The 13515-nt window shown below is 38.5% G+C and overlaps 1 protein-coding gene across 1 annotated transcript; it reads left to right on the top strand.

Moving 5' to 3' along the window:
- Positions 1-369: 369 nt before the first annotated feature.
- LOC120342793 (serine protease 27-like) lies at positions 370-12041 on the top strand. The gene is made up of 10 exons (XM_078117434.1): positions 370-514; positions 3229-3384; positions 4385-4480; positions 5166-5297; positions 6044-6198; positions 7493-7584; positions 8598-8760; positions 9110-9215; positions 10424-10593; positions 11681-12041. Exons 1-10 carry the CDS (start codon positions 448-450, stop codon positions 11873-11875), a joined length of 1332 nt encoding a protein of 443 aa, XP_077973560.1. The 5' UTR covers positions 370-447; the 3' UTR covers positions 11876-12041.
- Positions 12042-13515: the final 1474 nt, after the last annotated feature.

The following is a 13515-nucleotide window of genomic DNA, read 5'->3' as shown; positions in this document are numbered from 1 at the left end:
GGAATTTTTATTGTTTCACGGATAGTTAAACCCATACTAACCCTAACCCATGGGTTTTAGCACCCGCATATAGATTGAACCCGTGGATATACGCATGGGTTCAAATGTACATGGGTTCAAATGTACGGTCACCCTTCAATACCAAATATAATACAAACAACAACATTTGCTGGAACCGTATGGAATGACTGATTCATGTATTCAATAACTGATAACTCGTAACCAAATACCGATAACCAGCAACCATTAACTGATAACCGTAAGGAATAAATGATTCCAGTATCCAGTGATCGATAACTCGTAAATAAAAACCGATAACCGACAACCATTAACGGATAACTCTGAGTAATAAATGATTCCGGTATTCAACGACTGATAACTCGTAACCAAAAACCGATAACTGTTAACCGATTACCGATCTCAATATATATTTAGCAGAAGATAGCGATGTATTTAATAAACTATATATTAATCGTTTTCGTGGCAGTGCTTGTCAGAGAAAGCTGCGGACAGAGTAAGTACAGTAGCTGTATTTCATTTATTTTTCATCGTTCAATCGCGCAAGATTCGGCGCTCCAGAAGCATGTGTACCAATATGGTAAAAACTAAGTTTGTATGCCTACTTCACATCAACTTGTATTAAGGGACTAAAACCTATGGGCAGGGCGTATATTCACTTGGCCAACAGTCCCCGAATTTGTAATAGAACTAAAATAAGAAAAATCGGAATAAAATTATGGCCTAACCCGAACCTGGTACACACACTACGGGAGTACGCAATATTTTTAGGCAGAAGTTAATCAATACTCATATTTTATTACTGTCAATCCGGCATTTACTGTAAACAAAAAAGAATGTTTTTAGGTTCTGAATAACCCTCTGTATAAGGATTTGTTTAAAAGTAATTGTTTTAAAACAATTGTGTTAAATCAAGTTTTTTTTGCCTGTTTTGTTTGAAATGGCTGTATTATTTGATTGTTTTGTATTAAATTAGTCAAAACTAAAACAAGAAAAATGGATGTGGAAACTTGCCAATTGCTCCTTATTCACAATAAACTCTTCGAAACGCCATAAATATCGGCGCTCCCGAAGTATGTGTACCAAGATGGCGCACAACCTTAACCCTAACCTGGTACATAGACTATGTTCAGATTGTGCGCCATCTTGGTACACATTCTTCGGGAGCTCCCAAATATCGACGACTTGCCCATATTATTCTCAAGCTGTAACGAAATGCGTCCGCACATTGGTTGGCGGAGGAAGACGCAAACGAAAAGTCAGCCATTACATGCACCACCCTGCGACGGCGAAGAGTCCAGCAATTCTCTTACACATTGTCACATCACTATGGCATTTGAACAAGGGACGGGTAAACCATTAGGCAAGGTCGGCTAAAGCCCAGGCCCTCAAACCTCAATGGCCTTGACAATCAATTTTAAATTGTTTTTAAACTGTGAAGGCTTATTCCAAAATAATGTCAGTTTAAAACATTTTAAAATTTCCTTGTTCAGGTTAATAATTCCTAATATTTACCGTTTGAAAGATGAAAAATTTGAAATACGGCCTGATAATGAACTTCTATAACTGCGAACTCTATACCTTTAACCTTAAAAACAAAGTATGATAATTCAAATTAACTTATCAGATTTTACCGTAATAAAGAATTTATTTTATGAAAAACATTTAGTAAGCCCGTAAGCTATGTTTCATAAATTTTCTTACTCGAACCGTCTTCCTGATATCTCCGGCAAACATTCTTGGTAATTAAAATGTCACTAAGGTACTAATTTGTCGATAAAGTTATGCGATTAAAGTCAAAATCAAAGCAAGAATTTTTTTTTAATTTTTGAAATTGGTATTCCGGCTGTGTGTGCAGCCCTCAGAACGCAACATTTTGGCGTAGTTTCACTGCGATGCCACGGTGATGTATTTCAATAAAAAATACAAAAAGAGACAGAAACGAATTTATTTAAAACAAGCCCTTGTTTTAGAACAGACGTTTATTTATGAATTGATAGAAATCAAAACCTTATCTCTGAATAACATGTTAATAAATTTGTGTATATTTTTGTGCTCGATTTTTTGGTACTCCCGTAGTGTGTACCAGATTAGAGTTAAGCCATACTTTTATTCCGATTTTCCTTATTTTAGTTCCATTACGAGGTCGGAACTGTCTGTGCTAGCTAAGTGAATATACCCCTACCCACAGGTTTCAGTCCCTTCATACAACTTAATGTAAAGTAGGCGAACAAAATTAGTTACCTCCATATTGATACACATAGTTCTGGAGCGCCGTTTGTTTTACATATATCGTTGTAAACTGCAACGTATTCTTTCAATATTTGGCATTTCGAGTTTGATGGATAAATGGACCTCCTGAAGTATGCGCACCAAGATGTCGCACAACCTGAACTCAGGTTGTGTACCAGGTTAGGGTTCAGGTTATGCGACATCTTGGTGCGCATACTTCGGGAGTACCGGATAAACTTTATACTTGAGTTTCTGTTCTAAATTTCGACTTCTTCATCGTTATTAAGAGTCTCCAATTGTAACATTGACTCCGTGAAAATAGCAGGCTTGTCCATGAGAATATATCCCGTGTCCCGTGGGACATGAAAACCGTATGATTTTGGGGGAAATGATGATAAAACATTTCGTTATGGATTCCGTGTCCATTTATTTCAGCATAGCTCTCTCGTTAGTTATAAAAAGCAAAATATATTCAGCATTAATAATATGCTTCATGAAAGGGCTGATGGACACATGTATAATAGTTATAAATACGAAGCTAACAAAGTCCGTAAATTTTGTTGTTTTGCATGTCTCTTCGTACATGTAGTCCTATTGAGTAAACGCTAAACCTAAATTTACCAATTTTATTTCAATGGGAGTCCGATGGGATTGGACAGGCATATTTGCTATGGGGTGGGATAGGAATGGGACAGAAAAATATGTCCCATGGACAAGATTGGAAAATAGGCCAAACGCCAAATTCTACGAGTAATGATTTTGAGCATGAAACTCAGTTCGTGAATCGTAATTCTCCGAAACACTCAAAATATGCATCCGAAATGTTGCAATATCAAAGTATAGGAAGAATTTTTCTGGGGTCAAGAGTCGGGGAAACTTACATTGTCCTGCCATACGTTATAATTAAGCCGTGTTATCGCCTTTCCTCTCTCATCATTTATGCATATACTTTTAAAAAAAATCACTTTTATTTTCTAGGATGGTCTCCGTGCTCCGTTACCTGCGGCATTGGAAAGCAAACAAAAAGAGTTTGCAAAACCTTTTTCGGGAATTGTGAAACATATACAAAAGTCTGCAAGAGGAAGAAAAAATGCCCACATTCGCTGCCTGACCCAATTCCTAAACCATTACCGAGTAAGATTTTTTGGTATTGGACATCGACTAGGTCAAACAAAGATTTTGCGTTGTTGACTAGGTCTTCTTTTAAGGGGAGGGCTTGTGTTAAATCATTTTTAAAATTTGGGCTAGGTCTTATTTTCGGGGAAACACAGTAGTGAACCTATCTATGGATTGTTCTTGTTTTTTGCGTTACTTCGCATCGTTATCAAAACATCGCTTTTCTCTTCAACAACTAGACCAATTGCTTTGATATTTCCATTGGTTAAAGATTGTACTTCTTGCAGAAGGCTATTAATTTTACTTTATTCCTAATTTTCTATGAATCCTATGAGATCTGATATTTCATCCAAAATTTTGCTGTATTATTTTTACTCATTGGAACAATGTTTTTAAATTATTTTGGGCTGTTGCGCGATCGAATATCGGGCCTACGGCTACAGGTACGGCACTGTTAAGTTACCATACCGCATATGATTTTCATGGAAGTGTCGATAAAATATTTTGTTTTGCCTGCCGTGTCCATTTTAACATTGCTCAATTTTTTTTCATTCGACGTCTATTCAATCTTTTCGCTCTGAACGAGCTACTTGCAAGCCAGATTCAGATATTTATTTCCGTTCCAGATTTTTAAACAGTTCAATGTTCAACGCTTTACTCAGGGGCGTACAACATTTTCTGTCGATGGGCCATACAACCAATTACACAAAAAATTGAGCGGTAGAGGCAAGAGAGGAGTATGCGACTATCGCTTAGCCTTAGAGTGTTAAATGCAACAGTAAAACGGAGAATGATTTAACTCACGACAAGGGAAAAACACATTATGTATTTTTATTCGGTTCGCGTACATTTGAATCCACGATAATTGCACCTGTATACTACTGCGCCTATTGAAATTGTTTTATTTTGCGGATACTTGAACCCATACTAACCCTAACCCATGGGTTCGAATGTACCTGGGTTCAAATGTACGGTCACCATTTTATTCATGTGAGCAGGTATTTATTTATTATTGCAGCTTGGAACTTCCCTTGCTCAGCAGCATGTGGCGGAGGCCTCTCCTGTGATTACAGAGGAGTTTGCCAACAGTGCAACGTACAGCCATGCGTGAAAGGTAATGTCTAAAATGATTTTAAATCAAGGTGGGAAGCTTTGCAATTTCGAATCTCCTGGGTTATATCTGTATTCCATTACTGAACAGACTTTTAATGCTGTTCCTATGGTTACTCACACGCGGTGCTCGGAGTCGTTATCCGTTTCTCCTTGAATCGGGCGTCATTTTGGTATCCTGGTCGCCTCGACTTACTTTAACGTGAACTTGTTTTAACAATGATTGTTTGACTTATATATTACTGTTATTTATTTATTAGCCTACTGTTAGACATCTGTCATGGGTGTCGCTGCTCGATAAACAGTCCTGGTGCCTCGCCCTGAAGTACCATTTTCTTTTTTTTCCTCGCCCTCCCCCCCCCCCCCCCCCCCCCCTTCCCCGAAAATATTTCTTAAGCTTCCATATCGTTTATCCGTCTTGTCGGTTTTCCTCTCCCCTCGACTGAATTTGAAAATATCATACCACATCCCCTAGGCTTTCATATGGTTTATCCGTCTTATCGACTTTCCACCCCCCCCCCCCTCTAAATAAATTTGAAAATATCATACCACATCTCCTAAGTTTTCATATCTTTTATTCGTCTTATCGGCATTCCTGTCCCCTCGAATAAAATTGAAATCCCATTACAAGTCTCCTAGATTTCTATCCCCCCTGAATAAATTTAAAAATCTCATATCATTACTCATAGGATGGGGAGAATACACGGAATGTTCGAAAAAATGTGGCGGAGGAACAAGATTCAAGGTTGACCCTTGCCCCCTGGCTATTGAAAAATGCAAGAAGACTTACGAAGATTGTAACGTTAAACCATGTCCTTCGAGTGAGTAGTTTGATTTAACACCTTGAACCGGTGGCCAAACAGGTAAGGCTCCGGCGTATTGAACCTGTGAACGCAAGTTCGAATCACGTCCGGATGCCGTAAATGTGCTTCGTGTTAACCCTGTATAGATTTTATAGCAGTGGTTCTCAAACGATAAGGCGCATTCCACATGGGGGGCGTCGAAATTATTTGGAAAGGGCGTTGATTAAACTAAAAATATTGTTTATATTTGATCTTGCACGCCTTATTTTGGAAATTTACATTTCTTTATATTGTATATTTACGTTCCATCCACGTATATTCAACATGTTTCTGGGTACTCCCGTAGTATGTGAACCAAGATGGCGGACACTGGAACGTAGTATGCTTACCTGGTTAGGCCATAGTTTTATTCCAATTTTATCAATTTTGGTTGTATTACGAGTTCGGGGACTAGCCAAGTTACTCCCGTAGTATTTGTACCTAAAATTATGGCCTCATCCTATCCTGGTACACATACTACGTTCCGGTATCCGCCATTTTGTTTCCTATACTACTGGGGTACCGTTTTTTGAATTAAACATACTTTCGTCTTACTATCTTATATTTGTGACGTATTGTTAGCAAGTTATTTTTGTGGTGCGGGGCGAGACAAATTTTCAAAAATAGGGCGCCCTGGTTATCATTGCCGTTCTGGAAGCCCAGTATTTTCATCTTCTTCTGCTTCAATATCCTACAATTCAAAATATTTAATTTTATAATTTTAGTTCCACCTTGCCAATCTGGATATTCGTATCGATACGGCGCCGAGTCTGAATGTTGCAGGAAACACGACGAGAAATGCGGACTTCATTTAGAGAGGAATCCGTTTCAACGTATCTTCGGAGGAAGCGTGTCTATGTTGGGAGAGTGGCCATGGGTGGTAGGCTGATTTTATAAGTTCATTTCGATAGGATAGGATTTACATATTTATCCCGGTGGAGAGGAAAGTCGATATGGCGCATCACGGCTGCTCGTCCGTTTACCATTCCATGTTGGGTATGGGATTAGTTAGTTATTTGCTTTCGGAAGCATGAACTTGACGGTAGAGGAAGCCGTAACCGACCAGAGGTTACGTGAACCACCCAATGGCGGTGAGGAGTCCAGCACTCCTCTTTTACATATCTATTCCCACATGGGATTCGAACTTGCGAACCCACGCAGAGTAATCAGAGGTGCGGTGGCGAGCGTATTCCCAACGCTTAGCAAGATGAGCCACAACGCCGCGACTTCATAATCAGCGTAATAGACGATAAAATAATTGATAAAAACAAAATAAAGAACCGATTATAGATTCGGTAAAGCAAACATAACCTCAAGTCAGGTTTAAATCGTGCAGATTTTAAATGCAGGAAAGGTATTGTTAAAAGATGTAGTACGTGTTCGCTCACCCACGCTTTTACTGGAATTTAGTACTAAATTAAATTTTCTCCATCGAAGATGGATTTCTCTCCAGAGAGGGATTTTGGCGTTTTTGTTGTAGTATATAGTTTTGTTGTAGGGCATATCCAGAAATTTTCAAATGAGAGGTTTGAAAGTTCTAATTGCTACGTTAGACCAAAACAGCAAGCATGTGCAGCCGGAAAGCGTTGGTCTTTGAGAGTATTGCGGGTCTGAAATGCGTTTCACGCTATAAGAAATTCCTTTGCGCAATACGGAAAATAAATTTCTTTTTGGTTTACATATCAAAAGGTGGTTTGAGGGAGAGAATCTGAAATTTCTAATTGCCAAGTTAGACCGTAACAGCTAACGGCTCCGGCCGAAAAGTCCGGGTTTTTAATAGGCTTGAAGATCTAAAAACCGTTTCAAGCTACGATAAATAGCTATGTATATTACAGAAACTAACTATTTTCCTTGGTCTATGTCTATGCCTTTGCGCGGGTGGGTCCGTATAACGGTATTCGTATAACGCAAGGATGCTATAGCAAGAGTGAAAATGACTATTCTATTCAATTTTGGTCTTGCTGCACAGGAAACACAAATATATTTCTGTAACGTTTCGTCTGTGTTATTGTGCAGCAAGATTCTTGAATTAAATAGAATAATAAATAAAGTTGGGTTTTGATTGCATTTCAATATTGTGCCGCCGCGTCGTGTATGGTGTGACTTGTACAGAGCCTTGTTCAGGGATTGAAAGATTGCCTTATAAAAATATTTTGAACACAATTGTATTACAGGCAGTCATGGTGTCCAAGAAAACTGCATCAGCGGTGTGTGGGGGGAGCATCATACATAAGAGATGGATTCTGTCAGCTGCACATTGCACAAGGTAAATTGGTACTCCTGTAGTATGTGTACCAGGTTGGGGTTATGGCATAATTTTATTCCGATTTTCCTTATTTAATTAAGTTCTATTACAAGTTCGTGGACTGGCTGTGTTAGCCAAGTGAATATACCCCCTGCCCATGGGCTTCAGTCCCTTTACACAACTTCATGTAAAGTAGGCGGACAAAATTAGTTACCTCCATATTGATACATGTACTTCTGGAGCGCCAGGTCAATATATATATTTATTTTATTGTTTCCTGTTTTCCTAACCGTGAAGACTTGAACTAATATTAATCTCGCGTAAACTATCAAAGAAAAAACTCAAGTCGCACTCACACGAATTATTTTTTCAAGTAAAACGCAATTTTATGATCGTTATTGTGTACATTATATGCCTTTCAAAGTTTGTAAACATTCCTATGGTAATCGATATTTAACACGAATTCTATGTGATTCAGAAGAGAAATTTTTAAAAGGGAGGTTTAAAATTTCTGATTGACAAGTTAGACCAAAGGTGGACAAGGTTTTTGGGGTCAAAAATTTGGTACTCCCGAAGTATGTGTACCAATATGGCGCACAGCTAAACATAGTATGTGTACCAGTTTAGGGATTAGGTTGTGCGCCATCTTGGTACACACACTTCGGGAGCACCAGAAATGTTGCCCACCCAGACTGGCGGGTCATATAAGTGTGACGTGAAAGAAAGAAGGAAACATTTTGTGAAAATATTTACAGTGTTATAAAAGAAAAATTGGAAAACAATAAGCCTCGTTCCAAAACTAAATTTAATCGCAATCCCAACAAATTCGTAGACCTATTTTCTAGCTAAAACATCAATATTTGGTTTTAGTCTTGTTGCGGCAGCATCAAGCGGGCCAGATTGAATAACACAATGGGCCGGATTTGGCCCGCGGGTCGTAGTTTGCTCATGTCAGAGCTAGCGGTCCGACCAGAGGATGGAAAACTATGTAAGAATGCCTAATCTCTACAAGTATGCAATCTTTTATGTTACAGAGGGTTTGCGAGTCTTTTCCCAGCTCAAGATTTTTACATACGAGTTGGTAGTATAAAAATCAGCACTCCTTCTGTCAATAGCCAGAGAATAGAAATTCAAAAATTTCACCCTCACGAAGATTATGAGCATCCACTGGCAACGGCGGATATAGCTTTGATAGAGGTGAGTAGTGAGTAGGAGTAAGAAATTTGGAAGTTTCGCGCGTTTTTAATATTTATATTGTTATCTGTTATGTCATAATCATTATATGTCTAATACGTCAATTTAGCATATTACCTTAGCTGTACTGCCATTAAATTATTCAAAATGCCGAAAAAGAGAGCAAGTTTTCCAATGGTTTGATTATTACTAAGCATCGAAATCGAACTAAGGTTGTCCAATCAGCACTGTCCCCGATTAATTGTGCCATATATATGGTAAGCCTTACTGTAGGAGTTCGTTACAAATCAAGCCCAGTTCGTTGTGGAAAGCGTAAAAGTACGTCGCATAAAAATATTATTACATTTCACAGTTGAAGACCGACATCACGATTAGTTCACAGGCCAGACCAATCTGTCTTCCGAAACTAGAAAGAGTTCCTGAGGACACCAACTGTGTCATCGCTGGATTCGGATTTTGTAAGTAATAGGTGGCGCTCCCGTAGTATGTGCACCAAGATGACGTACACCGGGACGTAGTATGTGTACCAGGTTAGGATTAGGCCATATTTTAATTCCAATTTCCTTATTTTAGTTCCGTTCTGATTTCGGAGACTAAGCAAGAGACTCACGTAGTATTTGTAATTCGAATTATGGCCTAACCTTATCCGCCATCTTGGTTCACATACTACAGAGTACCTAATAGACATGACCAGTTATTTTAAACCTTTTAAAAACAGTGGATATATAAAGCGGTCTCATCTCTGAGCAAAGTTACAAGCGACTACTGGAAATGAAGTTAATCACTAAAACCATTATAATTGTGGTAATACATTTTATGCAAACACTCAGAGGAAAAAGGATACTCAACTCTAGGCAAAGTTATAAACGCTAACTCAGAATTAAAGACGACTAATCCCTAAGCAAAGTTACAGGCAATCACGCAGAAGTCAAGAAGAATCATCTCGAGTAAAGTTAGGGGCAATCACCCAGAAGTAACGGAGACTCGCTATTAGCAAAATGACGGGCACCCACTCAGAAACAAAGTATATTCATCTCTGAGCAAAGTTACGGTCAATCACTCAGAAGTAAAGGAGACTCCTCTCCGAGCAAAGTTACGGACGATCAGTCGAAAGTAAAGGAGACTCATCTCTGAGTAAAGTTATGGGCAATCACTCAGACGTAAAGGAGACTTATTTCTCAGCAAAGTAATTGGCACTCACTCAGAAGTAAACTATATTCATCTCTGAGCAAAGTTTTCTCATAATAAAATATTCGCGGAGTACCCAAAATTTTGCGATATTCCCGAAGTATGTGAACCAAGATGACGGACACTAGAACATAGTATGTGTACCAGGTTCGGGTTATTAGGCCATAATTTCAGGTTCAAAAACTACGGGAGTCACTTGGCTAGTCTCCCAACTTGTGAGTCGTAATAGAACTAAATTAAGGAAAATTGAAATTAAATTATGGCCTAACCCTGACATAGTACACATACTACGTTTTGGTTTCCGCCATCTTGGTTCACATACTTCGGGAGTATCTATTCACTTGTCTAACACGAACAGTCTCCGAACTCGTAATAGAACTTAAAAAGCGAAAATCGGAATAAGATTATGACCTAACCCTAACTTGGTACACATACTACGGGAGTACCGTAATTCTATCCCAAAGTTTACTTGTTACAGCCGAGACGAGCAATGGCGCCGCTTCTGATGATCTGCGACATGTAACTTTACGAGTACTGCCTATGGATGCGTGCCAGAACGCCTTGAAGAACATACCTGAAACTCAATATATATCGAGCTTAAAAAACCTCTGTGTTGGGAGATTCAGTGAAGGGAAGGATGCGTGCAGGGTAAGATATAAGAACAGTTATGGAATTAAGCTTAAAGGACTAAGAAAACACACTTCTCATAAGTATTCGTCTACCTGAACTCGAAATTCCAACTAATTTTACGATTTTTCTAACAGTATTATCGATTATAGTAATGCACTAATTTGCTCAACTGTAAAATACGTTAAAGTGGCTTTCACGAAGCTTACTGTTTTTCACTTTTACTTTTGTAACACTGTTCATAAAATGTAACTTTTTATGTCACACTTTCATAGCCCGCTAGTCCAGGTGGGCAAAATTTTTGGCCCCTGGTATCAAAACCTCTGCGTTATAGCCATATTTATTAATGTCCCTGAGTGAATCGAAATTACTTTTTCTAACGACTTGGACGTATTTGATTTTTGTCAAATTCTAATATTGCAGTTATTAATTCTTTGAATAGTTACAAAATTAACCAAGTCAGTATTTTAATCAGTAAACGAATAGTTTGTGGAATTATTCACGAAGCCCTGGGGTCCGGCAGGACATTTTTAGAACCACTGGTCTACTCTAGATCACAATTTGGCGCGAATCCGTTCTTTGGGTGAGAGCGAGTGAAAATGAAAAGGTGGGGAATATACTGGGCACTTAGTTGATAAAAAGTCCGCGTTGTTTCATTCAGCTGACTGAAGCCAATGCTTGATAATGATACTAACAGTTGAGGTTGCGTGAAACTAACTACCTTTCCTTGCTTTATATGCCGGGTCCGTATGCGTAGAACGCAAGGATGCTGTAGCAAGAGTGAAAATGACTATTCTATTCAGTTCAAGAGTCTTGCTGCACACTAACACAAATATATTTCTGCAACGTTTCGTCTGACCGAGGTCAGACTCTATCAGACAAGCAACTGCGACAAGAAACGCAATGGCATACACATGAATAATGGTATTAAATACTGGGTCTGTTTACGATAGAAAAAAATAAATAAGATTGGGAAAGTGCCAGAACAATAAAGAAGCTAAATTTGAATTACAATCAATAAATACCCAACAGTGTATTGCGTTTCTTGTAACATTTGTAAAATGCTTGTCTGAAGAAGCTTCATAATGATGTTCCTTATTTATTCCAGGGAGACAGCGGAAGTGCGGTCGCCTGTCAGAGATGCAGATCTTGTACCTGGTACGTTGCTGCAACGTTGTCTTACGGAACTGGCGGCCAAAGATGTGATAAAAACACACCCGGTGTGTATATGAGAGTCGAGCATTTCGAAGGTTGGATTAAGAAAATATCCAAAATAGAATCATCTGGAGCTTTCTTCTGCTAATTGGTGGATTCTACATGACCACGCCCATAAAAACATGCTGATTGGTAGATTTCATATAGCCACGCCAGGAGGGATGTATTGTAATATAGCGAGTTTTGTGAAATGTTTGGAAATAAAAGAAACATTGTCTCACTTTAAAACGTTAATTTTGTTTTGTTATTTTCTCCATATTTGTCCAATGAGAGAGGAAAGGTGTTAAGATGGAATGTTTGAGTAAAATATGACTTGTTTGGTGTAAGGCTGGGCATTTCGAATCGAATTGTAAATAAGTTGAAACAGGTCAAACAAAGATTTCGATTCGCCACCATCTTGTTTTTTGGTCCGCCCACAGGCCGAGATGAATCCCTCGGTTTTTGCAATTGTAAAATGCAATTCTGACATAGTATGTCTCTTTTCTACCGAGTGAGTTATTAATGAAATATGTTACTTACTGTGTGAACACTCAGCGAACGGTCAGACTGATAGATTACGTGTTTTCACTAATTTATGTGTCTGAGGGAACCGTTACAATAAAACAGTCAATACAACTACATATCTTCCGAATATTGGAGATTCGATTCGAAAAAAATATTCGATTCGGTTCTGAAATCCCCAAATATTTGAAAATGCCCAGCCCTAGTTTTTTAACCTGGCTGTGAAGTCGTAACTGCGGACTCTAGGATAAAAAAAATTCAACTTTCCTATGGAAACTCGAAAAGCATTGAGTTTACCAAGCGATTTTAACAGTATATTTACGCAGATTAAAGACGGCTTGACTCCTTTTCATTATCAAAATTTGCATTTCGTGAAGTTCGGAGTTGGTTTTTTACAATCGGTAACGGGGCCATTTTTTTGGCAAGCAGTAGTCGATCAGAAAATTATATTAAAAAATGCGGTGGTACTCGAACACCCGAGCTTATTTTTCGTCATTGAACTTATACCTCCGTAGGGTGTTCCAGGGAACCGCTGGTTGGTTACGGCTTCCTCCACCATCAAGCTTGTGCTTCCGAAAACAAATAACTAACAAATCCCATACCAGACATTGACTGGTAGACGGACGATAGGCCGTGGTTCGCCATATGGTTAAGCCGTCTTATTTGTTTTTCTCTCCCCGAGATAATTAATCCTATCTTAACCATTGTGCGTTATTTGCTTCGCACAGGCTAGCTGTTAGTATTGTAACCTCATACTTTGCAACGAAAAGGAGTTGGAAATACTCTCACATACTAGATTAAACTAAAGTTAAACTGTTTTCGCAGATTTCACACCATTCACAATTTTTGGTCGACTACCGGGGTATTGCTGGACAATCAAATTTTATTGTACTAAAATAAATTGCATTCTTTGATATTTCATCGCAGATATACGGATTTCACCGACGTTAATATCCTGAAAATAATAGCATTGGGATGGAGCGGAGTCAGTGATGCAAGAACAGGTTGAATTTGTATACCTAATTCGTAACAAAGCAAATCAAAACTACATATAATTGGGTACTTTGAAACACTTGTCATGGCTGGGAGTGCTGTGATATTCCATAGTAATGTTCTCAATTTGTTCACGTAACCGCAGATTACATTAAAAACACAAATAAATTATTAAAGCAAGTATTTATAAATAGACTCGTATTGGTCGTCAATGAAATACTTTGCGCATAACGC

This window comes from Styela clava, chromosome 10 (genome assembly GCF_964204865.1).
Source record: "Styela clava chromosome 10, kaStyClav1.hap1.2, whole genome shotgun sequence".
Lineage (NCBI taxonomy): Eukaryota > Metazoa > Chordata > Ascidiacea > Stolidobranchia > Styelidae > Styela > Styela clava.
Note: the sequence above shows the minus strand (reverse complement) of the source record. Positions and strands in the feature narration are given on the sequence as shown.

Bases quoted from the DNA above. Each gene is read 5' to 3' on its own strand.
- LOC120342793 (XM_078117434.1), top strand. From the start codon at position 448: ATGTATTTAATAAACTATATATTAATCGTTTTCGTGGCAGTGCTTGTC. The intron at 6,199-7,492 runs GTAGGCTGATTT...ATTGTATTACAG, and splicing joins TGGGAGAGTGGCCATGGGTG to GCAGTCATGGTGTCCAAGAA. The intron at 8,761-9,109 runs GTGAGTAGTGAG...TACATTTCACAG, and splicing joins CGGATATAGCTTTGATAGAG to TTGAAGACCGACATCACGAT.